Source organism: Corythoichthys intestinalis, chromosome 11, assembly GCF_030265065.1.
Source record: "Corythoichthys intestinalis isolate RoL2023-P3 chromosome 11, ASM3026506v1, whole genome shotgun sequence".
NCBI classification, from domain to species: domain Eukaryota; kingdom Metazoa; phylum Chordata; class Actinopteri; order Syngnathiformes; family Syngnathidae; genus Corythoichthys; species Corythoichthys intestinalis.
Genome location: NC_080405.1, coordinates 32,821,341 through 32,846,895, shown reverse-complemented (window position 1 = coordinate 32,846,895; position 25,555 = coordinate 32,821,341). Strand labels below are relative to the sequence as shown.

Below are 25,555 nucleotides of genomic sequence, written 5' to 3'. Positions count from 1 at the left end.
AATCAGTCATGACGGACCACATCCTTTGTAAATCACATGGGCTTTTGAACAGAACTTTTAGAGGGACAACACAGCATGGACAGCTGGTTTACGATCAACTCAGGGAAAAATACTTTCTAATAGCTGTAATTTATAACTTTGAAGGCTTGCTGGACAGATATTTATAGTGTAGGCAGTGAAGCAGTCTTCCAAGAAAAAATAAGGTAATGAGTCAGAAGGACTTATATCATTGGCATTGGGACTGGGTCAAACGTTATTTTTTTCACAGTTATTCTTTGAAGTCTGAAGCCAGTCTTAGAAGAGTCTTAGATAAATGGATGACAACTTAAAGGGAACCCAAAATAGGCGATTGCAAGAGTGTAAAAAAAAAAATGAAAATCAAGCCCAGTTGGGACAAAGAAAAATTTATGGACAATGTTTTCATAACTATAAATAAAGAGCTGGCATTGAAATCATTTCGAATGAAGTACAAAAGATGATCAAGTATGACTGTAGTGTACTGTGTATTATGTTAAGTTTTAGCCTTTCCCTTGATTTTTTTCCCCCCTAGGGGATGTACATAAAATCAACATATGATGGACTTCATGTTATTACTGGGACGACAGAGAATGTAAGTTTGATCTAGAATCAAACATATCAAGACTGTATTCTTATTTCATCTAATGTAACAGTTTATCCTACTTTAAATCCCCATGTTGGCAATTTCTCCCTTTGTAGTCTCCAGCAGATCAGTGCAAAAAGATTCATGCAGGTGACGAAGTCATCCAAGTCAACCATCAGACAGTGGTAAGTAAAAGAATGAATCTACATCGATGATACTCAAACCAAAACTAAAAGAACTGCTTCCCATGTGTTTTTCACGTGAATTCATATTGAACATTAACTTTCACTGTCCATTCAGAGAGACTGTCATCATGCAACTTCAAGATTTCCTCTATTGCTATGTAGGCTAATTAGTTTTGTAAGTAGAGAGGATTGTTGGATATATTCTCTGAAGGCCTCAAGAGAGCAATCCGACGTAACTGACATTTGATCGATTGCCTAGTCGGCCTAAACATAGGCGCAATGTTGCCATACCTGACTAAATTACTCCATAGTATAGTCCCATAGTTTCCATTATTGGACGATCGCGCGGTAGCTGGTTTTGCCATGATCCGAAGTTTGATTTGCAGTATTAATGTCGAGCTACTCTGTCAACTCTGAAATTCAAATCACCACATAAGTTAAGAGGTACATAAACAGAATGTTACATTCTGCTGCTGGTCAGAATTTGTTTAGTTGCAGAGCCAGCTGTGGGAGTGTTCCGACATCGCACCTGCAGCTAATCCCAACTCATCAACAGTAGGCTATGCAAGAGAAAGGCGCTGAGATATTACCTTGACTGCGTTTCAATCGCGGTTTAAATGAGCCCTCGCTCACTTGCCCTAGCCAACGACCCCCGGGGGAATCCCCGCTGCGATCTTAAGGGCCGTTCCAATTCCCAAAACAGCGAAGTGAACTTGGTGAGATGGACCCTCAGAGGGCTCAGTGATCGAGTGAAAATCGATGGTCACTCTGGAGCTCCCTGTATCCCACAATGCATTGCAGTGGTACACGGAAAATATGCCCATGCGGTGGTGATAATGAAGCTCAAATATCGTTGGCTGCTGTTTATTTACCACCAGAGAAGAAGAAAATGAATGGAGGAGCCAGCACAGTGTTTGAATGTCATACCAAACTGCCTTTGGAATTGTAAAATGTATCATTGTGATTGATAAATAAAAATAAAAAAAAAATAGACTGTCTGTGGCAGTTATGGCAGGACGTATGGAATCAAAGGAGTGCCAAAATAAAATAAATAAATAAATAAAAATAAATAGAAATAAATGAATAAATAAAGAGTAAAGTTACTTTTTTATTGACTTTCACTTTTGTCAGTAAAGAAGAGGAAAAAACAATGACAATTTTTGTCATTGATGTTTCTATTTCGCTTGCCTTTTCTATTTTGCTTTTAATGAAAGGAATGGTCTGTCAATCAAATGGCGTTGGGAGGGACTGAAACTAAACTTCAAATAGGTTAAATGTATTTGAACATCAGATCTGTTTACAGATTGTAAGGTATAGACAGATAAATAAATACAGTAAATAATGAAATACCTAAATAAAATTTGATACAAAACTAATAATTCTGATAATTCCCAGGTACCAACGTATTGCCATCAAGCGCAGAATACTTCTCTGGCTTATTGACATGATTTGCAGTATATTTTGTGCGATGTGGAATAATGGTGCCAACATGGGGTGGCGAGGCCTGGCCACGGCTCCCCCCAATGAATTTGTTGGCTACCCCACTGGTCACCCCACTCGCCAGTATAATGTCAGATTGTAGTAGCTGCAGAACTCAAAATTTTGACTGGACTATTATGGACTATGTACATTAACACAATATAATAGTATACAATATACAATATAACACCATCAACAAAAGTATATCAGAAGGTGTGTCTTGAAGTCTTTTTGACAATTTTCTACTGGCCTGTTTAATACTACAACATAGTAAAAACCTGAAATTATGGCTTTTATTTTTTTGGTGTGCCACCCCAAGGTTTTAAGTGGCTCCATTTGGCCACCCCTATGAAGGATTTCTGTAGGCGCCACTGATTTGAAATAGGCAGTATAGCGCTACTCCAACACCTTGTGGTTTGTTCCATGATTTTCTTGCCTGTGAGTGAACGAGGGCAGGTGTGTTCCATTTACGTCTTTCGCTCCCCCTCCGCCCACTTTCCCTCCACCCTCCAAGTGGCCTCAGTGTGACGTCATCGCGAGTGCTTAGGGCAAGTGAGCGAGGGCAACTCAAACCGCGACTGGAACGCAGCCCCGTCCTTTCGAGTCACGTGGCATTTTTTAATTTCGTCCCTGCCTTGGGATTGGTCACCTGCCGCGTTAGTTTTGTATTCCTCTCCACTGGTATTTGAGTGTACAGTTGTACCTCGACATACGATTGCTTTGACACACGATCTTTTCGACATTCGACGTAAAATTTGACTCGCCATTTGTTTATACATCTGACGACATGCTCGAAATACGACGACTTTTGACAGCGCCGCTGTTTCTTTGTTTTCCGGAAGATAGACACACGGCTGATTTTCTTGTGAGATAAATTAATACTGGATCCACAAAGGCTAGTCCAGGTGGGAAAAAAGTAAAGGTGACGCTTACCATTGAAATGAAAATGTGAATGCTAGCAAAATATAAGCATGGTGTGTGCATCCATGACCAGGGTCGACAATAGGGCCGTAGAATGTCGATCTCGGCCGGCGGTCCTCCTCCGTTCGCCAGTCTTTATAAGTTAAGGTGACAATTCTAATTGTGGTAACATCGCCAAAGAAATCGCCAGCTTCGTCAGGTTTCTAATAATTTATTCCATCAACTCGCCTCGTGTCTGCTGAAGGATCAAAACAGAAAGTAAAATAGAACCACGCTCTCTTGCTCACCATCACGTCAGCCCCGCTGTGCCTTCAGGTACAGCAAAAAAAGTCAGCCACATTAGAACCTGATTCATTTTTACATTATACATTATTACAGGTATTATTATAATGATTACTATTATTATTTTATTGTTATTCTGATTTTTGCTCTTTGTAATTGCTTTTTGCAATACAGTAGTAACAGCAGTATTTATCAAGGATTTAGTGTAGGTTTTTGGGCTGCAGAACGAATTAATGGAATTATAATGTATTCTTATGGGGAAGTCCTGCTCGACATACGACCATTTCGACTTACAAACAAGGTCCTGGAATGAATTAACTTCGTATGTAGAGGTACCACTGTATTTGTAGTTGTTTTATTGGCTTTCTGCCTACCACTTTGGTTTACCCTTGCGTTTATAACATTGATCCCCGTCGACCCTCTGTCACAGACCCGTTTTGTTATTTCCTCTTTTCTTCTGTGATCGCGTGTTATTTTGCTTTGTATTTAATAAACCCTTGAACGCATCCCTCGGTTGTTTGTTGCCTGTTATGAGGTCCAACTTTGTTTCCGCGTTTGCGGACCCTGACACAGGAGTCATTTTGAATGGAGTCATGCCATGTCAGAGTAGTTTGTTGTCAGCGCAACTACAAAAGATTTTTTCAAAGATTTAGTTGATATTTATTGTGAGGTAGGATTGTTTTTAAATTTAAGGTCTCTCTGTTTTGTTCCTTATTTCTGGCATTCTCTGGCCTAATGTTTTCCATTAGCTTTTGGTGCTTCCTTCTGTTTCTCATTGACTTGTTAGGGAGCTACATATTACGGCTCCCCCTCGCTCTCCTCTGGGTGATGGTCCAGACTGCTCCCCGCCGGGCGCTTAGTTCCAACTGCTCGTTACTCCCTCTGCGAGCCCCTCATCTCTCTGATCTCTCACCCTGGGGGGAGGAGATAAGCAGAGGGAGGCACAGGTGTGGGGAAGGCCATGATGAGGCAATCGGAGTATACTGGTGTGAGGAAAAGCTGGGAGGATGTCGAGGGAGGAGGAGGTAACGAGGAACTTGGGAAAGAGGGTAAGAAGGGAAAAGGGGAGAAAAACGAAGGCACAATTATTTCACTTCTAATACGCAGGCAAGAAAAAGGAATTACAAAAAAGCAATCAGAAGGTTGGATTGTTACGTATAGAATATGTAATATATTTAGAATCTTTGTTGTATGAAAGTTGCTTCAAAACGAGACTGGCAGTTTTGTTTATGAAGTAAGATTTAGAAATTGCTCAGATACCAAATGGATTGTTTGAAGAGGTAACATAATTATGTGTTAGTAATAGCATTTGGGAAAATAATGAAGACTCCTGGGAGTTGAAAAAACATCCCAGCAGCAGTTTATGTGATGCTGTTATTTTGGTGCGACTCTCTTTGTAGCCATCTGCTCTGTTTGCATATTTGCAAAGTGAACACTTTCTAACTGGCCTGGTTAATAGTATGCGTTGTGTGTTTTGGGTGTCTGTGCGGTTACTGTGTCTGCATGCTGTCCACCATGGGCTTCGCTTGGTTTTTTCAGATGGGGTGGCTGAGACAAATTGCCTCTAAGTGCTGTCTTTGAGGTACACAACTGACGCACATGTCAAAAGATGGACTGGATTTTCCCGATAAGGGTCGTTGTTTTATGAACAAGTGGAACAGATTGGAAAACTATACACCACGGTTATCAACATACAGTACACGACGGAGTGACGGGAAATCGACTTCAAACTGGGGCTGTGCAATGACGATAAATTCGCCCAAGCGGACTGTTATATAATTTCAAAATCTGAATCAATGCATGAAATACAAATTAACTATTTCTCTGTGATTTATTTACCAGCTTAAAATTTAACCTATTTAACAATTGTACATGCAGTTTAAACATTAAGTATATATAAATATCTTATAAACAATAAGCATTCAAGTATGAACATTTATAACTGCTTGCATGACCTGAACAATGTACAACATTATAAATATTAATATGGCCACTGTGAAAAAATGTCATTGTAACACAAATGACTTACAGCAAGAGGGGCTTAAATAGTACACTTCAAACAGAGGATCGAGTATCAGACAACTTTGTTTGTGTTTACTTCACGGTTTCAGGTTTTTTTTTTCTCAGAGCATTTTCTGAAATACACACACGCACAAATGTACCCCCCCTCCACACACGCACACACATTAAGCTACAGTGTACTGCTCTAACTCTTATGCCAATTAAACATTTTATGATGGCAGTAATGACACAGAATGAAGCAAGCACATATAGAAAAATAGCTGTGGCCATTATACTGTCATATTATAGGCCAGTGTTTTTCAACCGGTGTGCCGCGGCCAGTGTTGTTAATCTTACTGAAAAAAAGTAATTAATTATAGTTACAAATTACTTCTCCCAAAAAGTAATTGCGTTAGTAACTCAATTACCTGAATGTAAGAGTAATTAGTTACTTGGCAAAGTAATTGGTGATAATTACTTTTTTTTTTTTTCCTCCAAAAAAAAAAAAAAAAAAAAAAAAAAAACATTGGCCACACTATGTGAAGTTTTTTGTGAAGGTTTTTGGTACAATTGGCCCGAGCCCAATTCTTTACCCTAATTTACCCTTTACCCTGAACCAGCTGTTAAAAGTTGTTAAAATTGCTCCCATTATTGCATTAGTTCCCTTCTCTCTACTTTCGACATATGAAAGTTGTAAAACTGTTTCATCATTTAAAGATAGATTCAAGTCAAGATTTTGCCGATTTAGAAGTATTTTAGATAAAAAGTTACTTAGGTTCGCTAGGAAGGTTCTCTACAACAGAGCCGTCCTAAAAAGTACTGCTTTAAGATGGCGGCTGTCTACTAACTCATTTAGTGCCATGTCTGTCATTTTGCATCTAGTTATATCTATGTACAGTACATGTGATATCTATCATGTCTACCATATCTACCATAACATGCGCGCGTAGTTTGTACTAGCTATCGGCTACAACATGTATTATTGGAGCTACCTAGCATCGCGTTTGCTCGGCGTCACAACTTTCTTGCCTCCTCCATACTCCTGCTCTGTCGTCTCGGTGAGTCCGTCTCCCTCAGACTTTTCGGCCAATATAGTAACGCATGCCTTTCCGTCCTCAGTAACGGTAACGGCGTTGCCAAGATGAGAAAAGTAATTAATTAGATTACCCACTACTGAAAAAAATAACGCCGTTAGTAACGCCGTTATATTGTAACGCCGTTATTAACAACGCTGGCCGCGGCACACTAGTGTGCCGTGAGAGATTGTCAGGTGTGCCGCGAGAAATTATCTAATGTTGCATTTATATATATGTATATATTGTAATGTCCGTAACTGTGCGGGCCCTTGAAGGGGCCATCAGACTGCAGAGTGGTGACATAGCAGGAAGCAAGCAAGGAGGGAGGGAGTCTGAGAGAACGGCATGAGAGCAAGGTAGCGGTCACATGTTGCGGATGCCGCTGTTATTTTGTTTATTATTTTCCATTGCTGCCACAATAAAGTGGGAAAGTCATCACCGACTCCTCTCCTTTCCTAGCCTGGTACTCCAGACTCACCGCTGTTCCAGCTATGAGTCTGGCCACCATTAAGCGGATAAAATTTCCAGGGCGGAGCAAGCCACAGCAAACAGACAGTGGAGTGGACCAATCAGCGACAGGCGGGACGAGGGACTTGCGCGCGAAAGTAAACATACGAGGAGATTTAAGTTTATTCAACATGGCTAGCGCGAGACACTGTTGTCAATGACTTGTCTCGTTGTGTTTTTGGTAATTTAAAACTGATTTTACCGTGGATTGGAACATATTCTTGGCTTTCCTGTTCGCCATCTGTGTTGTTGTAGAGACGACTTCCGACGCGGAAGAGTGATGTTGCTCGTTAAGGACACGTCACCGAAATAAACGAATCTGATTTGTCGATTGATTTTGTACTTGCTCGAGAGGCCGTTAATGGGCTGGGTCCCAGACTGTTCTCTCAGTGTTTGAAAAACACAGGGAGATCAGTCTGGCCGTGCCAGGCAACTCCTTTCCATTTCCCCATTCGGGGCTATTACCATAGTTTTATTATGTCGTCGGGCAGAGTTTCAGTAGGTAGGAAGGAAGGAAGGAAGGAAGGAAGGAAGGAAGGAAGGGAGGGAGGGAAGGAGTAGGTAGAAGTAGGTAGAAGGTAGAAAGTTCTTGGTCGTGTGCAGATGAGCGAAGTTTGCTCATGTCGCGTTCAAAAACTGCTCGGATTTCTAGCCATCAACGACCTTGCTGTCCGCGACAATGTGGACTCCAACACGTCTACTGCACATTATTTGGTTAGACTCGTCATGTGTCGATATACTCGAAGTGTCCTTTCTATTTTATGTGACGACCGTCAATCCTCCTCCTGTGGTACTGTATATTGCAACACATTGTTGAAAGCAGCAAGGTGGCTAATGGCTAAAAATCCTAGCAGTTCTTGAACGCGACACGAGCAGCACAGCGCCATGGTGCCAAGCAAGTTTAAACGTCATCTCCAAACGAAACACCCGTCGCTTCAAAACAAGTCGATAGACTATTTTGTTCGCTTTCGTGAAAACACAGAGAAACAGGCAACTTTTTTTTATAATATAAAAACTACGAAGGAAAATGAGAAAGCCCTCAAAGCCAGTTACCTTGTTGCTAAATATTATCAATATTAATTAATATTAATATTATATTATTATATTATTATGCTAATATTACCTGCCTACAAAGCCATGGTCTGCGAGATGCTCGGCCCTGATGTGGTTAAAGACATTGCTCAAGTCCCCCTGTCTGATAATTCTAAGCTTTTTCAAGCCTAACTGCTATAAAAAAATAAATAAATAAATAAACACAAAGACTGAGGGCTGTTGAAGAATAAGGATATCGACTTTGTGTTCATCTAAACAGGCTCAAGTTTCACACTGAGTAGGTATACATACTGAGAAATTATTTTATAATTGAATATACTGTACAGAAAATAATTTTGGAACATTTTTGGTTTGTGGTGTGCCGCAAGGTTTTTTCAAATGTAAAAACGTGCCGTGAGTCAAAAAAGCTTGAAAAACACTGTTATAGGCTACACTGTTGGATTATAATTTATGATGAATGCTGTACCATCATAAAAGTTATCAGAGAACTCACACACACACACAGATACAAAATAATGCAACATACTGATTGCTAGATACAGTCCGTGCCCAATCCACTCGTTAAGTTCAGCAGGTTTGACAAGGTTAGAGCGGCTGAAACTAATTTTCTAATTACAATTTATTGCATTATCTGCGTATTTAACTTGCGATTAATCGAAAATTGATCTGTTTTTTTCTAAAAGAACAAAAGATGTTTTTCCCCAAAACATTTTCTTACTTTTGTTAACATATGCGTAAAGAAATATGTGGGCTGCCATTTAAGTGGGACTGTTCTAAATTGTCCGCTGGTGTAAATGTGACTGGGAATAATTGTTTGTCTATATGTTCTCTGTGACGAGTTAATCCTGTGCCTGGAATAAGGTAATTGGGGATTTGATCTGCCGGAGTCTGTGAATTTTTTTTAAAGCACTTTAGATTTACAATTTGTTAGTCTATTTGAATAACTGTATAATTGTGAATATTTCTTAATGATATTAAAGACAGTTTGAAGTGATAACTTAGGTTTTAATAAATAAAGGAGAATATCATCTGCGTTGATTTTGTGTTCTGCCAACAGGGTACAGATGCCTTTGATATTTGTGCTTTGACGTACTGCAGGTTGCAAAATGATTCAATAAATATTGCCGGGTTCTCCTTTGTAAAGTAATTTGTGACTGCTTTTTGAACATAACGTAGTTATATATTGCTGTTTTTCAATTTATGAATGAGTCTTTGCAGACAAATGTGTGAAGTACTACAAAAAAAGGAAAAACCATGGTATTAACCTTATCAAAAGCTTTTCTGCTGTAAGTGACATGGCAAATGCTGTTAGATTTTCATGTTGCGATATGCGTATTAACTCTCTGACATTACTTACCTTCAATGAAACCTGTATGAATTTAATTAATATAAATTTTAAAAAGATATTTTTCACATTACGCTTTATTCACTTGTGTGTTCCTCAGGTGGGCTGGCAACTAAAGAACCTGGTCAATGCTTTAAGAGAAGACCCATGTGGAGTCATCCTAACCCTGAAAAAAAGGCCACAGAACACCCTGAGTTCCACTCCGGCTCTGCTGAGGAATGTGCGTTGGAAACCACTGGGCTTGCAGGTAGATACCAACAACATTGTTATTGCACTTGCTTGGTCTCATTTTTACACTCCACATTTACCCTCTGTGACATGATTAATGACCGGGTTGCTTGGTGTTCAGTGGTTCACACTTTGGTGCAGCCAGCATGAGATTTCCTGATCAGTGCATGGTGGTGTGAATTGGAGTGTTCACAGTTTTGTGTCTCTCTATATGTTCTTTTAAATTTAGATGTGGCGCAATATCGGTTGCCCATTTTGAGTATGCAAAGGGGAAAATGAAGGAATCAATGCAGGGGTGGATGTTTAGATAGATGGAAAGAACCTCCTCTTTTTGACATTGTACTGTTTGTGTTCAGCTCCTTAAAATGACGGCTGTATTCTGATCTTGCGCAAATTAATTCCTCTACAGTAGCCCAGACGCTTAAGTTTATATGGTCTGTGCTTTAGCTTTTTCTCTTTGATCATTTTTTTTCATAGCCATTCTGTCCTTCAGTATCTCTGTCCTCTTTTTCAGCAACTTTTGTTTGTATTCAGTATGAATAAGTTTTGGCACCCTTGATAACTTTCAAGATTTTCCTTTATAAATCATTGCTTGTATAGATCACCAATTCCGCTGAAATATACCATAAAGCAGACTAACAGCACTTTTTGAGAAATAAAAAAAAATCTTTATACAAGTTAAGGAAAGTGTGATATTAATGTAATTATTTAAACAAAAAAAAGCCAGGTGCATATGTCTGGGCACACTTGATGTTTCTTGATTTGAATTCTTTTAGCACTAATTATTGGAACATGAAACCTACATACACAACTTAAGCCAATAATAAAACAAAAAAAGTTATTTAACCCTTTAACACCTAAGCCTATTTTGGCCGAATTTGCATGCATATGATGTTGCCTTTATATTTCAAAGAAAAAATCGTTCACAATGGCCAAGTTGGGTCCCTTTTTTCAGGACACCTTGAACTTCATGTCCAAACTGTTGTTTTCTTCACTGACCAGTTATAATCCACATTTTGGACCAAAAAAGACAAAAAAAATCCCAAAATATTTTTTCAAAATTTGTAATGTTGAATTCATTCTGCACGTTTCAAAGTCGCTCGCTCAATCCAACCGGCCGGTGCTTTCTCCGCATGCCTCCTTTTCCTTAGTTGAGTTGGCGCCTCGCTCGGAAATTTATTAAAAATGTTCACATTTTGTTCGTTCTTCTTGAAATCACAACGGCTCTTGGGATATGTAGTCTTTTGTGCTGCTTTCAGTTTTGAAAAAGGACAAGAAATTATGGAAATATGGAGATAGATACATGGTACATGCAGCGTTTTAATGCATATTTATGAGTGCAATAAAACTATAAAACTCAAATGACATTATCTCTCGTTTTTCTTGGTCAATTGACTTCAAATAAAAACTGGTGTGGACATCAACTTCCACACTTTCAAATGAGACCAACCAGCGAAACGTGGGTGACGTAATTACAGTGTGACGAAGCTTCAAAGACGACATGCGTAAACGCGTCGCTGCCGACACGTTCGGTGTTAAAGGGTTAAGGAGGCCATTTGTAATTGTTTGACTAATTTGCCCTTGACTGGTATCATGAGGGCCTCATAACAACACTCAAATGACCTGGGAAAAAAAAGCTTGTTCAACATCATAATTTAGCGGATACAAAGATAGGAAAGATACAAAAAGCTTGTTGAGCGATTTCAGTTGTCAGTTTCCACTGCAAGGAACACAGTGAAGAAATGGAAGACTACAGGCAAAATTCTAGTTAAGGCTCAGAATGGCAGGCCAAGAAAAACATAGAGAAAAGTAAAACTCACATACCCCAAACTACAGACTAGATCCAAAGGCCTAAAACAAGACATTGCTGCAGATGGTGTCATTGGGCATTGTTCAACAACTTTGCACAAGGAAATACTGTATGGGAGAACAATGTAGAAGACGATTTTACTGCATGCATACCACAAACAGACGCGCTTGAGGTATGCTAAAGCGCATTCGGACAAGCCAGCTTCATTTTGAAATTAAGTGATTTGGACATAACAAGGGGACGCATGCATGGAGGATGAAGAACAGAGCATTCCAAGACAAATACTTGCTACCCACAGTAAAATTGTAATGACCCTCAAACTCTTTATTGTTCATTCATTGTATAAAAACAGGGCTTTAAGGAATTTCACTTGACAAACCTCTGGATACACACATCAGATGCCAAATACAGTGAGGAAAATAAGTATTTGAACACCCTACGATTTTGCAACTTCTCCCACTTAGAAATGATGGGCGGGTTTGAAATTTTCATGGTACGTGCTTGTCCACTGTGAGAGACAATCTAAAAAAACATCCCGAATTCAAAGTGTATAATTTTTAAACAATTTATTTGTATTATACTGTAGCAAATAGGTATTTGAACACCTGAAAAAAATCGTTAACATTTGATAGATTAGCCTTCTATTGCAATTACAGATGTGAAACGTTTCCTGTAATTTTTCACCAGGTTTGCACAGACTGCAGCAGTGATTTTTCACCACTGCTCCACACAGATCTTCTCTAGATCAATCAGGTTTCTGGACTATCACTAAAAAACACAGAATTTGAGCTTCCTTTAGAAACTGTCTTTTGGGTTTGGGTCTGGAGACTGGCTAGGGCTCTCCAGAACCTTGATATGCTTTTTACGAAGCCACTCCTTTGTATTTCTTGCTGTCTGTTTCAGTCCATTGTCATGTTGGAAGACCCAGTGATGACCCATTGTCAATGCTCTAACTGAGGGAAGGAGGTTATTCCCCAAAATCTCACAATACATGGCCCTGATCATCCTGTCCTTAATACAGTGCAGTCGTCAAGTCCCATGTGCAGAAAAACACCCCCAAAGCATAATGCTACTAACCCCATGCTTCACAGTAGGGATGGTGTTCTTGGGATGGTACTCATGATTCTTCTTCCTCCAAACACTATGAGTGGAAATAAGACCAAAAAGTTCCATTTTAATCTCACATGACCACATTACTTTTTCCCATGACTCCTCTGGATCATCCAAATGGTCACTGGCATACTTAAAACAGGCCAGGACATGTGCTGGTTTTAGCAGGGGAACTTTTTGTTTAATGAATGATTTTTAACCATGACATCTTAGTGTATTACCAACAGCAACCTTGGAAATGGTGGTCCCAGCTCCTTTCAGTTCATTGACCAGGTCCTCCTGTGTAGTTCTTGGCTAATTCCTCACCCTTCTTAGGATGATTGAGACCCTACGAGGTAGATCTTGTATGGAGCCCCAGTCCAAGGGAGATTGACATTCATGTTTAGCTTCTTCCATTTTCTAATATAGCTCGAACGATGGATCTTATATCACCAAGCTGCTTGGGAATTACCCTGTAACCCTTTCCAGCCTTGTAGAGGTCCACAATTCTGTCTCTGATTTCTTTGGACAGCTCTTTGGTCTTGACCATATTAGTAATTTGAGTCTTCCTGATTGTATGGGGTGGACAGATCTTTATATGCAGCTACCTGCCTCAAACAGATCAAAAAGTCAGACTCAAAAAGTCTACCTCCACTCCACTTATCTGTTGGACTTTTTAAAGGCGACTAACATGTCTTTGAGGCTTACAATTCTAGCTAATAGACAGGTGTTCAAATACTTATTTGCAGTAGTATAATACAAATAAATTGTTAAAAAATCACTCTATGTGATTTCTGGATTTTATTTCTTTAGATTATCCCTCACAGTGGACAAGCACCTACCATGAAAATTTTAAACCCGCCCGTAATTTCTAAATTGGACAACTTGCAAAATCGCAGGGTGTTCAAATATTTATTTTCCTCACTGTATATGAGAAAACAGAAATAATTGTGGAGGAAAGGAAGTGTGTTAAATTTTGTTCACCCTTAAAAAAATGGAGCTCTTAATTATTCATAAGGAACTACAGGCTCTGAAACAAGATCTTCTACTCAGCAGTTTCTGGAGACAATTCACTCACTCTAGAACACTTTTCTGTGTCTTCACACATTTCCGAGCATTGAAAGATGCTTGTCCATATTAGTGACTGGTGAGCAATACAATTTGTATCAATGCAGAGCAATGTAGTCAAACCTTTTGCTATCCTCTTATTTTGTACAGCAACACATAAGCCTGCTGTTGTAGGATGAAAAGTGCAGCTTTTTGAAGTTGATCCCAAATGTGGCAAATATTCTGATGGATTATCACTAAATCCAGAAAAGAAACAATTTGTCCCTGAATGATCATGCGATTCAAGGCCCAAATCTCTCCTGTTTTCCATTCCTGTGTGTCTGTCTCCCTCTTTTCTGTCCATTTGCCAAGAAAAAAACTCGGTTAGCATCCATTTTAATTAACAAAATGCACTGTTTTTTCTTCTTCTTTTTTTTTTTTTGCGGGCACTATGCACATTTGTCACACTGCTCACACGGGTGCCACTCATTGTGCCCTTTTTCAGAAATGTGTAATATGTGTAGGTGTATAAATAATTACTGCTTGTAAATGCCTGCTATTTTAGGTCACATGTGTTTGTGAGTTATGTATTGTTAATAAGGAGACTGAGTTACGGCTTTCTTAACATCTTGGTTGAGGGTTTTTCTTTTCTTGTCTGTTTTGTGCCACTGGACAAAATGAGTCCTTGACAGCTTTTTAATGATTCATTACTCTGTTTGGCTTACTCTCATTTTACTCAATACTTACTAGGGATGTCCCCAATCCGATCTCGTGATCGGAAATAGGGCTGATCGGGCCATTTTTCAGAGGATCGGAAGTGGGTGAAAAGGTTTTAAAAAAAACAAGGGGGGGGGGGGTGATGATCATGTGACTCGGATTCGAGTGCAAAAATATGCGATCGGGACATCCTCTCATACTTACTACTCAGTTTGAATTTTTTAGTACTTTAAGTTTTTTTGTCCATGGAATATGTTAAGATTTGGATAGAAACATCCCTCTGTGATGTGTTGTGTTTAGGCACAACATACTGTTAGTTCGGTATAAGATTTATGATGTTTGTTGCTAATGTAGCAGGGTCAAATGGTTTAAGTGTTGTTTTCATTGTTACCTGCTGTGGAAGTCCCATTCTGCATAGTGTGCACCCCGAGCACCACTTCTGCTTTTCCTTAGGCTGGACCGTAATCACTAAATTACTATTTTCATTCTCACAGCACAGCACCCTGTCTCACTCTCCTCTCCACTACTCTCCCTTCTTTTCTCTCTCTTTTTGACCTATTTACTTGTTTCCACTTCATCACATCCCTCATTTTTTCAACCTGCTTTCATTCCTGTATTGAAAAAAATCAAGGAAATTAAGATAAAAAAACAATCTATTTGACAATTTAGAGGAAAACTGTAAAACTCATACAGAGACAACGGCCTCTTCTAAAAACACGACATAAATATATATATGAGTGTTTTGTGGCAATTCTCTAAGCAAATATATATCATACAAAATTCACTTGCAAGTTCCCATGACATCAGCAAGGCATCCTGTTCACATGGTGGACCCAAAGACAAATGACGTGTCCTTGAGTCATGCCGCGGTACGAGGCCACGCTAGCTCTCCTCTGCCCTTAGTGAGAGCGGTGGTTGTCATGGAAACAGACACGGAGAATCCTGTGTGTAAAGAGGCTTGAAATAAAATGACAGAATAGTGAATGTGGGAAAGGATGCACAGTCAGAGTCTATACAATATGGCCTTGACTGTATATAGAAATACCTCATTTGTTTGCGATTCACTGACTTGAAAGGTCCCTGCTATATAATTCAGGGATTTATGTTCCCTTATATTATTTTGGTTTCTGTTAGTGTATTTTTACATCGCATGCTATTAAACTAGAAAATAACCATAACAACACAAATTTTCTGCCTTTTCAGCCTGTCTCCACCAGCCCTACCAGCACCTCCCCTACACCCGGTGGTACTCTAGGCATGTCCAAAATGGATGCGCAGGATGTCTACATCCTTTCTCCTGTTTCTGGACTCTACAGCCCTAGGTGAGAGCCTGGGAACCAAACGATATCTGTGTAGACTTTCATGCTGGCTATGACTAAAACAGCACTGTGCTCTCAGGGAGGAGTTGGGGTTGATGTCATGTGATGACATCACTCGGTACAGTGTGACCTCACAGTCTGGGTCGAAAGGGTCAGAGGCTGTCAGCTATTACTTGGACCAGGATAGTGGTCAGTACTTTTCTCTGTTGGAGGGGGACGGCCCACCAGGCTCTGAATATGACAGAGGCCGTAATACGGGCGTGCGCAGGAGGGACAAGACCCCTACACATGGTAAGATAGATATTTTATTTTTTGTTAATCGAGTGGTTCCAAACCTGTTTCTTCAGTAGAACAGCATGCTCAACCACAAATGTTTTCACCTTTTTGTTATCGACATTTCCTCACCTTGTGTTCATTATTTGCTTTAATGGCTGTGTTACACCTCTGCCAACAATGCATCTAATGCTGTGTGCCTGTCAGCATGATGCAGCATTACGCCGAAAATTCAGCGCCAATGTCCTGCAACTGGTTCCAGGGGTGGAGCACGGACCAAGGAATAAATATTTGACCCTGACACAGAAGGATCATTTTCACTTTCTCACATTTTTCCTCACACTGGAGATACAAAGCCTTTATCTCTCAATAGAGGAGCATCCCGACACTGAGCAGTCATGTCCTAAAATCAAACACAAATCCATGAGCAGTTTCAAGCCTTTTCTGTTCCTTGCCACCTAGGGCCCTCTCCCACTGTCACAGACAGCTTTCAAGACATTCTCTTTCTTCATGAGAGACTCTCAAAGGGCTTTTGTGATGTGAAAGGCCAGGGTCAGACGACAAACAACTGCATTAACATGCATTCACAGGAGTTGTGAGTCTGGACTATGTCTGGACTATCAATGTCAACAGGGATCTGTTTGCCTACTCCTCTTTGCGGATAAAAAAATCTTCAAATATAATCATCAAGAAGCACTTTAATAAAATTAGTTTTTGCAATGAAAGACTCCTATATGTGTTATATTCTATTTCAAATTTCATTATCACACATTATTTTATCTTAAATGAACAGATTATTAAATGAACAGATTAGCGTTCTGACCCACTGCTGTGCCGGACTTTTTCAATGGTACCAAACTGCTGAATCTTATCGTTAGAATGATGCTGAGCCCTCCAAATCACCAAAGTGCTGAGCTCATTGGTTTTCTTGGCAACAGCTACCAAGTCAAAATGGATGTGCTGTATGAAATTTTAAACTTTAAATGATATTTAAACTTAAATGAAAAATACGAAATGTTGTCCGGATACAAATAACTGAATATTTTTTTGCATTGATATTTGTATCTATTTTTTTTAACCCATTGATTAAAGAAAAACATAGACTTCTACTTTATGAAGTCATCAACACCTGATTTGCCAAAATTAAAGTCACATAGAATACTTAGTTAAACATTTTATGCAGACTGGACCACATCCACGATAACTGGGAGTGGGGGGAAATTACAGTCACTGCCAAATGGGAATTTAGACTCCAATTAATTTAACATACATGGTTTTATACTATGGGAGGAGATTGCTTGGAGGAAGCCCATGTAATATAAAGGGGAAGGTGAAAAATCAACACAAAAAGCATTTTTAAAAAAACACACAAAAAAAAACAACTAAAATGTACGTCGTGTCACATGGCCCTGGTCTCGCATGTCATTCCTGTACCTCACCTGCACACAACTTGTCTACCTCCCCCTTGTCCACCCACCAGTCACTCTCGATCGCTGCTTGCGAACACCCCGAATACCCACGTTCCCCCTTTAGCCGACTCTCTGATCGCTGGTTGGATTGTTCCAGGTGACCTCAGACCTGTGTCCATGCCTCCCGAATATAACTGGATGGCCGAGGCCAAGGAACCCAGCATGGGCAAGAGAGGGAGTCGAGGTACACGCATACTAACACATACTGTATACAGTACTTAGAAATGCTCCCTTTCACATTGTAAAAAGTAACGGGTGTGAACCAGCGCTTGCTTTGCTTCCAACTTGGCTCAAAACATCCCATCCTCTCGTTGTTCATGGTGGTGTGGTTGTGCAAAGATACATATCTGCCATGTATGTATCTGACAGTGACAAGCACGCATAAATCCAAGAGATTGCATTTATGCAACTGCTGAAGAAATTAAGGCATATCAATGTGACTAACAGTTTGCAATGGTACATGATCCGTATTCACCTTCACTCTACTGCCAGAAAGTTTATGAATAACATTAAAACACAGTACTATGGATTGGGTCAGATGCATATTTTCTTCAATTTCTCATTGTTTTTCAGATTCCGGTTTTCACGTTTAACTACTAGTCCTTCTCAAAAAATTAGCATATTGTGATAAAGTTCATTATTTTCTGTAATGTACTGATAAACATTAGACTTTCATATATTTTAGATTCATTACACACAACTGAAGTAGTTCAAGCCTTTTATTGTTTTAATATTGATGATTTTGGCAAAAAAGTCAAGAAAAACCAAAAATCCCTATCTAAAAAAAATTGCATATCATGAAAAGGTACTCTAAAGAAGCTACTAACCTAATCATCTGTAACAACAAATTAACTCAAAACCCCTGTGAAAGATTCCTGAGACTTTTAAAAACTCCCAGCCTGGTTCATTACTCAAAACCGCAATCATGCGAAAGACTGCTGACCTGACTGCTGTCCAGAAGGCCATCATTGACACCCTCAAGCAAGAGGCTTAGACACAGAAAGAAATTTCTGAGCGAATAGGCTGTTCCCAGAGTGCTGTGTCAAGGCACCTCAGTGGGAAGTCTGTGGGAATGAAAAAGTGTGGCTAGAAACGCTGCACAACCAGAAGAGGTGACCGCACCCTGAGAGAGATTGTGGAGAAGGGCCGATTCCAGACCTTGGGGGACCTGCAGAAACATTGGACTGAGTCTGGTGTAGAAACATCCAGAGCCACCGTGCACAGGCGTGTGCTGGAAATGGGCTACAGGTGCCGTATTCCACAGGTCAAGCCACCTTTGAACCTGAAGCAGCGGCAGAAGCGCCTGACCTGGGCTACAGTGAAGCAGCACTGGACTGTTGCTCAAATTTTGCATGTCATCCGGAAATCAAGGTGCCAGAGTTTGAAGGAAGACTGGGGAAAAGGAAATGCCAGAATGCCTGAAGTCCATTGTCAAGTACCCACAGTCAGTGATGGTCTGGGGTGCCATGTCAGTTGCTGGGCAGGGTCAATGCAGCTAGCTATCAGGAGATTTTGGAGCACTTCATGATTCTATCTTCTGAAAAGCTTTAAGGAGATGAAGATTTAATTTTTCAGCACGACCTGGCACCTGCTCGCGGTGCCAAAACCACTGGTAAATGGTTTACGGACCATGGCATTACTGTGCTCAATTGGCCTGCCAACTCTCCTGACCTGAACCCCATAGAGAATCTGTGGGCTATTGTGAAGAGGAAGTTGAGAGACACCAGACCCAACACTGTGGATGAGTTTAAGGCCGCTATCGAAGCATCCTGGGCCTCCATAACACCTCAGCAGCGCCACAGGCTGATTGCCTCCATGCCACGCCGCATTGAAGCAGTCATTTCTTCAAAAGGATTCCCGACCAAGTATTGAGTGCATAGCTGATATAATTAATTGAAGGTTGGCTTTTTTGTATTAAAAAAAGACACTTTTTTGTTTTGGTCTGATGAAATATGCAACATTTTTGAGATTGGAATTTTTGGGTTTTCTTGACTTTTTTGCCAAAATCATCAATATTAAAACAATAAAAGGCTTGAACTACTTCAGTTGTGTGTAGTGAATCTAAAATATATGAAAGTCTAATGATTATCAGTACATTTCAGAAAATAATGAACTTTATCACAATATGCTAATTTTTTTAAGGACTAGTATATGATCAGCAAAGAAATGATCAGATTCAAACTTTTTGTGACAGTCTAAAGCTTAGCAGTGGGTTCTTCTAAATCTGTATAATCATTGTGGCTCTCAGATAAGTAGGTTGTCCCAAGCTGTGGAGCCATAGGGGCAGTTCACATTGCGACTCTGCGACACGAAGACGCAATGACTGTTGTGGAATGGCCTCGCGTGCATATGGTGTCGGCGAAGACGAAAGGTGTCTACGAAAAATTCTGAATCCTGCCTCCAAAGTGGAAGAATTCGATTGCGGGGGATTGAGGGGGGCTTTCTCGGCATGCATATCAAAGGCTCTCGCGGCGCGAGACCGCACCGATAACGTCAGCACTCATACACGTCACATTGGGCGTGCGCAGCGGTGCTACTAAACATTAAAACAGCAAATATGGCGGAATGTCGGCTTTAATTTACTGTTTTAATAATATTTTTAAATTAAATATGTTAAATGTTTCCATTTTTGTGCCTTTTTAAACAAAAGAAAAATGCTTTGAGTGGGCGGGCATTTTTTTTTCCGGGCTGAGGAACTTTGGTGAGGTCAAAGTGCATCATTCGCTGTTGCCTTGTAAATCTGCACTGCCCCTTAGGGCCTGGCATGAATATTACATCGTTTTCATGTGGAATTGCGACATTGTTCGAATGGAGACGGGCCCATATAAATGCAAATTTGAAATTTTTCGTATTCTCGGAGAGTCACCATGTAAACGGCCCCATAGTCTACCTAATAATGCAGTGTTGGAGAACATTTATTGGCTTCTGTTGTTTTTATCTATGGGTCTTTCTAAGTCTCAATGGGTCCGTGTCATTTACCATCATTTATTTTCTCTCGGTTCTATCCTATCTGCCAGCTTCTTTCTTTCATCTACTCTCTCTCTCTTTCTCTTTCTCTCTCTCTCTCGCTCTCTCTCTCTCTCTCTCTCGCTCTCTCTCTTTCTCTTACATCCATTACTTGATCTTTTCTAATCATCTAACTTGCATCTTCTCTACACAGATTCGGACAATTCCTTATTACGTTACCTCAGTGATGACAAAATTCTGGTCATTGAGGAGGAACCCGAAGGTCCGGGTCGAGAGAGCCGCAGAGACTCCACTAGACGATCTCGGCGCAAGAGCCGCAATCCCAGCAGCCCTAGCTTTCCTCTTAGTCCGTCTATGCTGTCCTCCACACTGCGCTTAGATCAGCCACCTGATCCTTTGCCTGTACGTAAACTTTATGTGTGTGTGCGTGCGTGTTAAGAAGTAAAATGCACTGTATTAATTTGGATGATGTCTATTAGGTTAATTCTTTGTCAATATCCTAAAAGGAATGAAAAGAAACACTGTTTGGTCAGTTACTGGATTACAGTAGATCTTAATTTTCCATTGAACTGATGAGTTTAGTTTACTACGATAAGCAGGTATTGTGTCCACTCTCCAGGGTTCCAATATGTCAGACCTGCATCTTCCGAAAGGCAAATGACTCTAAGCACACTCCTATTTATTGATTTGTTGACAGAATTCCTTACCTTTGCTTTTCTGCAGTATGATTTTAATAGATAAATAAACACAAAATAATTAAGTACGAAACAGGATGAACATCCAAAACTTTGGTTTGTGTTTAAGGGTGGTGTGAGCATTCTGGTGCTCTACGGTGCAACATACTTTATCTGTTTAGTTTTAACATTTGAAAGATACCGTCTAGCTGGAATGGTATGAGGTCACACATTTTTTTTGTAGCCTTGTCTCAGCATTGAGGTAGAATCTCAGGCCTTATTTAACTGATCAGTGGCCTGGGCATCTGGTTTGGATGCCTCCTGGACGCCTCCCTGGAGAGGTGTTCAGGCATGTCCCACCAACCCCAGGGACGACCCAGGACACACTGTAGAGAGAGACTATGTCTCTCGTCTAACTTGTGAACGCCTTGCGATCCCACCGGAGGAGCTGGTTGAATTGGTTCGGGAGTGGGAAGTCTGGGCTTCCCTTCTAAAGCTGCTGCTCCCGCGACCGGACTCCAGATTAAGCGGTAGATAATTGATGGATGGAATAGTATTCTGCAAAACATCAATAGAACAGAGGAATAATGTGTTTCTTATATATCTGGACAATAAAGATGATACTGCTTCAAAATGTTACAGTTATACACAGATAAGTGTTTGGCATCTTGCATAATCGTATAAACAACCAGAATTTTGTACTATCTGCCGTTGGAAAACTTTTTCTAAACTCCAAGTACTTATTTTTGGCACCGTACGATAGATGGCAGATGGCTGATTTTCAGTCTGCTTTTATGTAAAATCTAAAAAGCAAGAACAGTGAAGAAAGTTAGAATATGCTGTTTTGATGTTCACCATCAAAACACAGCTCTGTTTCCCAGCATTAGATTTCGTCACAACTGTGTTCAGATTTTCAGACATGAATAATATTGATAGCATGAATTGTTTTTTCCACATCTTATTTAAAAAAAAAAGAAAGAAAATAAATATAATTAAGTGAATGCTGAAATGTATTGCTATTGTTTGACCTAATAATTGACCTTATACAGTAATTTCTTCGATTCGGCATTTTGAAGAATAATGCACAATTTCTGGAGGAAGTATTTAATAAACCACCATGGACGGTACATTTTTTTAATCTTCTATGTGTAGAGTATAAGTTTTGGATAAGGTCTAAGTGTTCACCTCATATTCACCCTTAGTTGTGTCTACACTTGTGTCTGGCAGCTTTTTGGATGATAAGAACAACAGGGACACTTTCACTTTGGTCCCACTTATACAAATGCCTGCCCATAGACTGGTGTGCATCTGCACATCCAAGCTCTCACAAAGTAATTTGTATGCAGGGAAGCTATCTCACGATTCATCCTAACATCGCCATCACCTCAGATTCTAAATCGGAGTTTATTCTGAGCAAACACACATTTGAGTGCATACGCACGAGCATGTTTTGTTGTAGGTGACGAGGTGTATGACTCAGCATCATCTCAACCAATTATGAATGTGCTTAAAATACAAATAGATAGACAGACAAGACTAACATGTTACTACACACTGTCCTCTCTTTCTTTAACCTTCTAAGTGACATGTTTCTTTTGGTGACTCAATTCCAGGCACATCTACAAACACATCTACCAACACAGATACTGCGCTTGTAAATTCACAGTCTTTCTCCTTTCCCTAGAACGTGCTAACTTTACCGTTTGAGGTCACCCAGACAATTTTGTGTTTTCCATGGAATGAGTTACAAAATGAATAAAAGACACAGTCAATGCATTAACATGGTTAGAAATACAGATTATTATTTGAAATAGTGTTTTTCCTTCAAGCTTAGCTTTCATCAAAGAATGTTCCTTTTGCAGCTATTAGAGCAGTGCAAAGCTTTGGCATTGTAGTAGTTAATTTACTAAGGTAATCTGGAGGAAGTTTGTCCCCACTCTTTCACAAGTTCCCCCCATAAATTGGATTGGCTTGATGAACACTTCCTGCATACAATATGGTCAAGCAGCCTCCACAACATTTCAACAGGGTTGAGATCTGGTGACGATGCTGGCTACTCCATTACAGATAGAATACCAACTGCCCGTTCCCTAAATACTGCAGTTCTTGCATAATGTGGAGGTGTGCTTTGGGTCATTGTCTTACTGTAGGATAAAATCATGCGCTGTCCACTGAGTATGGCATCGCGTCCCAAAACGGAGTGACATGATGCCATCTGTTAAACACAGTGGAGGTAATGTGATGATATGACTTGCTTTACTCAATTTTTATGTCATTTTGCAACTCATTTGATTAAAAAAAAAAGTTTTTTCATGGAAAACAGTAAACTGTCTAGGTGACTCCAAATGTTTGAAAGGTAGTGTATATTTGTTATTGCAACCCTAAGATCGGCATATGAAGTTGATGTAAGCCAAGGGCGTAGGTTTGCATAGGGACGGTAGGGACATAACACTCCCAACTTTTCAGGATGTTCAAATTATCCCCACTAACTTTTAAGCAACCTAATTTGCATTATATAATGACTTCACTTATATAGGTCATTTAGATTGTCTTCCTATTTGTTGTAAGGATAGAATTGATCCTACCATTAGTTAATCAATTACAGTAGTTTCATTATGTTTACTTACACTGACCCCTTTTCACTTGTTGAATGTGCCAGTCCATTTTTCCCCTGAAACGCACGTTTGATTGGCTGATGACTTGAACCCCCCCCCCCCCCCACACACACACACACACATTCACAGCCTGACATAAATACAACATGCCGCCTCCCCTGCCCCCTTCAAAGACGAGAGTTATTAGAAGTTTTTTTTCCGCCAGCAGCGGCCACTGAAAGTAATGTAAATAGCAGTCAGTTGCCACGTTTACATGGAGCCAAATATTCCAATTACAATCGGAATATTTGTTCAAACCAAATAAATGTGTTCCATATAAACACCTCATTCGGAATGAACAGGCCCAAACCGAATTGAATTTCATTCCGATTCACATGGGTGGAATATTCCTTTTCCCAAACCGATTAGAAGTAAAATTATATCATGTAAACAGGGAAGCGGAATGGTGTCTGGTTGCGTTCTTTCTGCGCATGCTCCGTACTGACGTGGTGACGTCACTTGGTGACGTAAGTAACGTCACTTGCAACATGGCTTCCAAGCACACGCACAGCGCACCCACACAACTTTTTAAATGAACGGCGTATCATTCTGAAGTTTTGTTTCCACTCGAAAAGTTAAAACAGCAGCTGATCTGACGATCGATCTCCATGTTTTGCAACGTGACGCTTTGTTTTGATTAATCTGCGCATGTCAGACGGCAGTTGTCAAACGTCCTTTCGGAATAAAGGCAGTCACATGTAAACGCTGGATCGGAATAGATGAAGTGACATGTAAACAGCTGATGTGAAATTTCCATTCGGAATGATTTGAATCGGTATGAATAAAAGTCAGCATGTAAACGTGGCTAATGTTGTGGCGGTGAGGAACACTCCACTAATTTTGCTACTGCTACAGTGCTTCAAATTGAATTTAGTCACTGAGATTTCTTGAAATAAGAAAAACAGCTAGCTGAAAATAAGCTTAACAGACTTATTTTAAGCAAAGAGTTTGTATATTTAATCTTAAAAGAAAATGTTCTTAATTCAAGAATACTGTTCAAAACATTACTTGAATTTTTTTTTCTTGATTTAGGTGAAAGTTGACCAACTTTTAGATGTATGGGCTCAGTACTAACAAATAGTAATATTTATTTAAAGTAAGAGGAATAATCTGACGTATTAATCTGTTAACTAGCTTTTAACACTCAAAAAAAGATGGAGAAAATTGTTTGACTAGATTTAAAACAAATTATCAGATTAAGACTTTATAAATTTGCAGAGTGAAAGTTAGTATCGGTCTATACAGATTTATTTTGCATTAATCATTTAGCCTATCAATTATTAAGGTTCATATTGGTGAGAAACGTAGCCCTGACCCCCATTCACCAAATATGTTTGGTCTTATTAATGTCCCGTCCCCAGCAAAAAGTGTACATGCAGGTTATGCTGTTATATCCTCCCTACTAATGTTAAGACCAAACCTACGCCTTTGCTGTAAGCGATCAGATAAATTAAAACACAATCATGACAGTATGTTTTGGTGAAGATTATGTGGTTTAAAAAATATCGCATTACACACTTTACACTACTGGTCAAATAGGGGTGGGGGCTGTTAGCAGATTTTTAAGAAGCTTCCTTCTCTCTTATTTAGCGATGTGCGGACACACTGCGAGCTGACACAACAGACAGGTAGGTTTATGGTTTTTGTCAAAATGCATGAGAAGAATATAGTGAGGAGTTAAATAATATGTTTTGTCTTTTTGCAGGTACTCTGGTTCTGGAAGCTCAGGAGCAGCCTCCATGAAGAAAGTAAATAAACTACCTTACTTTAGAACTTTTGCATTTGAATTTTATGAATATTAACGACTATAGTCTAATACTATTACTAAATTTTAAAAGAACATTTAATGACTCAAATC

General features: G+C 39.7%; 1 protein-coding gene across 4 annotated transcripts in view; it reads left to right on the top strand.

Annotated features, from left to right (window-relative positions):
• Positions 1 to 25,555, top strand: part of si:ch211-26b3.4 (connector enhancer of kinase suppressor of ras 2) — an 88,325-nt gene that overhangs the window by 42,919 nt on the left and 19,851 nt on the right. For 3 of the 4 annotated variants that reach the window (XM_057849964.1, XM_057849962.1, XM_057849961.1), the window contains exons 7-15: positions 551 to 610; positions 718 to 786; positions 9,551 to 9,697; positions 15,545 to 15,663; positions 15,740 to 15,951; positions 17,500 to 17,586; positions 20,563 to 20,771; positions 25,288 to 25,325; positions 25,403 to 25,445. In XM_057849964.1, coding sequence (XP_057705947.1) covers positions 551 to 610; positions 718 to 786; positions 9,551 to 9,697; positions 15,545 to 15,663; positions 15,740 to 15,951; positions 17,500 to 17,586; positions 20,563 to 20,771; positions 25,288 to 25,325; positions 25,403 to 25,445 — 984 coding nt within the window. The remainder of the gene's footprint in view (positions 1 to 550; positions 611 to 717; positions 787 to 9,550; positions 9,698 to 15,544; positions 15,664 to 15,739; positions 15,952 to 17,499; positions 17,587 to 20,562; positions 20,772 to 25,287; positions 25,326 to 25,402; positions 25,446 to 25,555) is intronic. The other variant, XM_057849963.1, reaches the window with a different exon arrangement.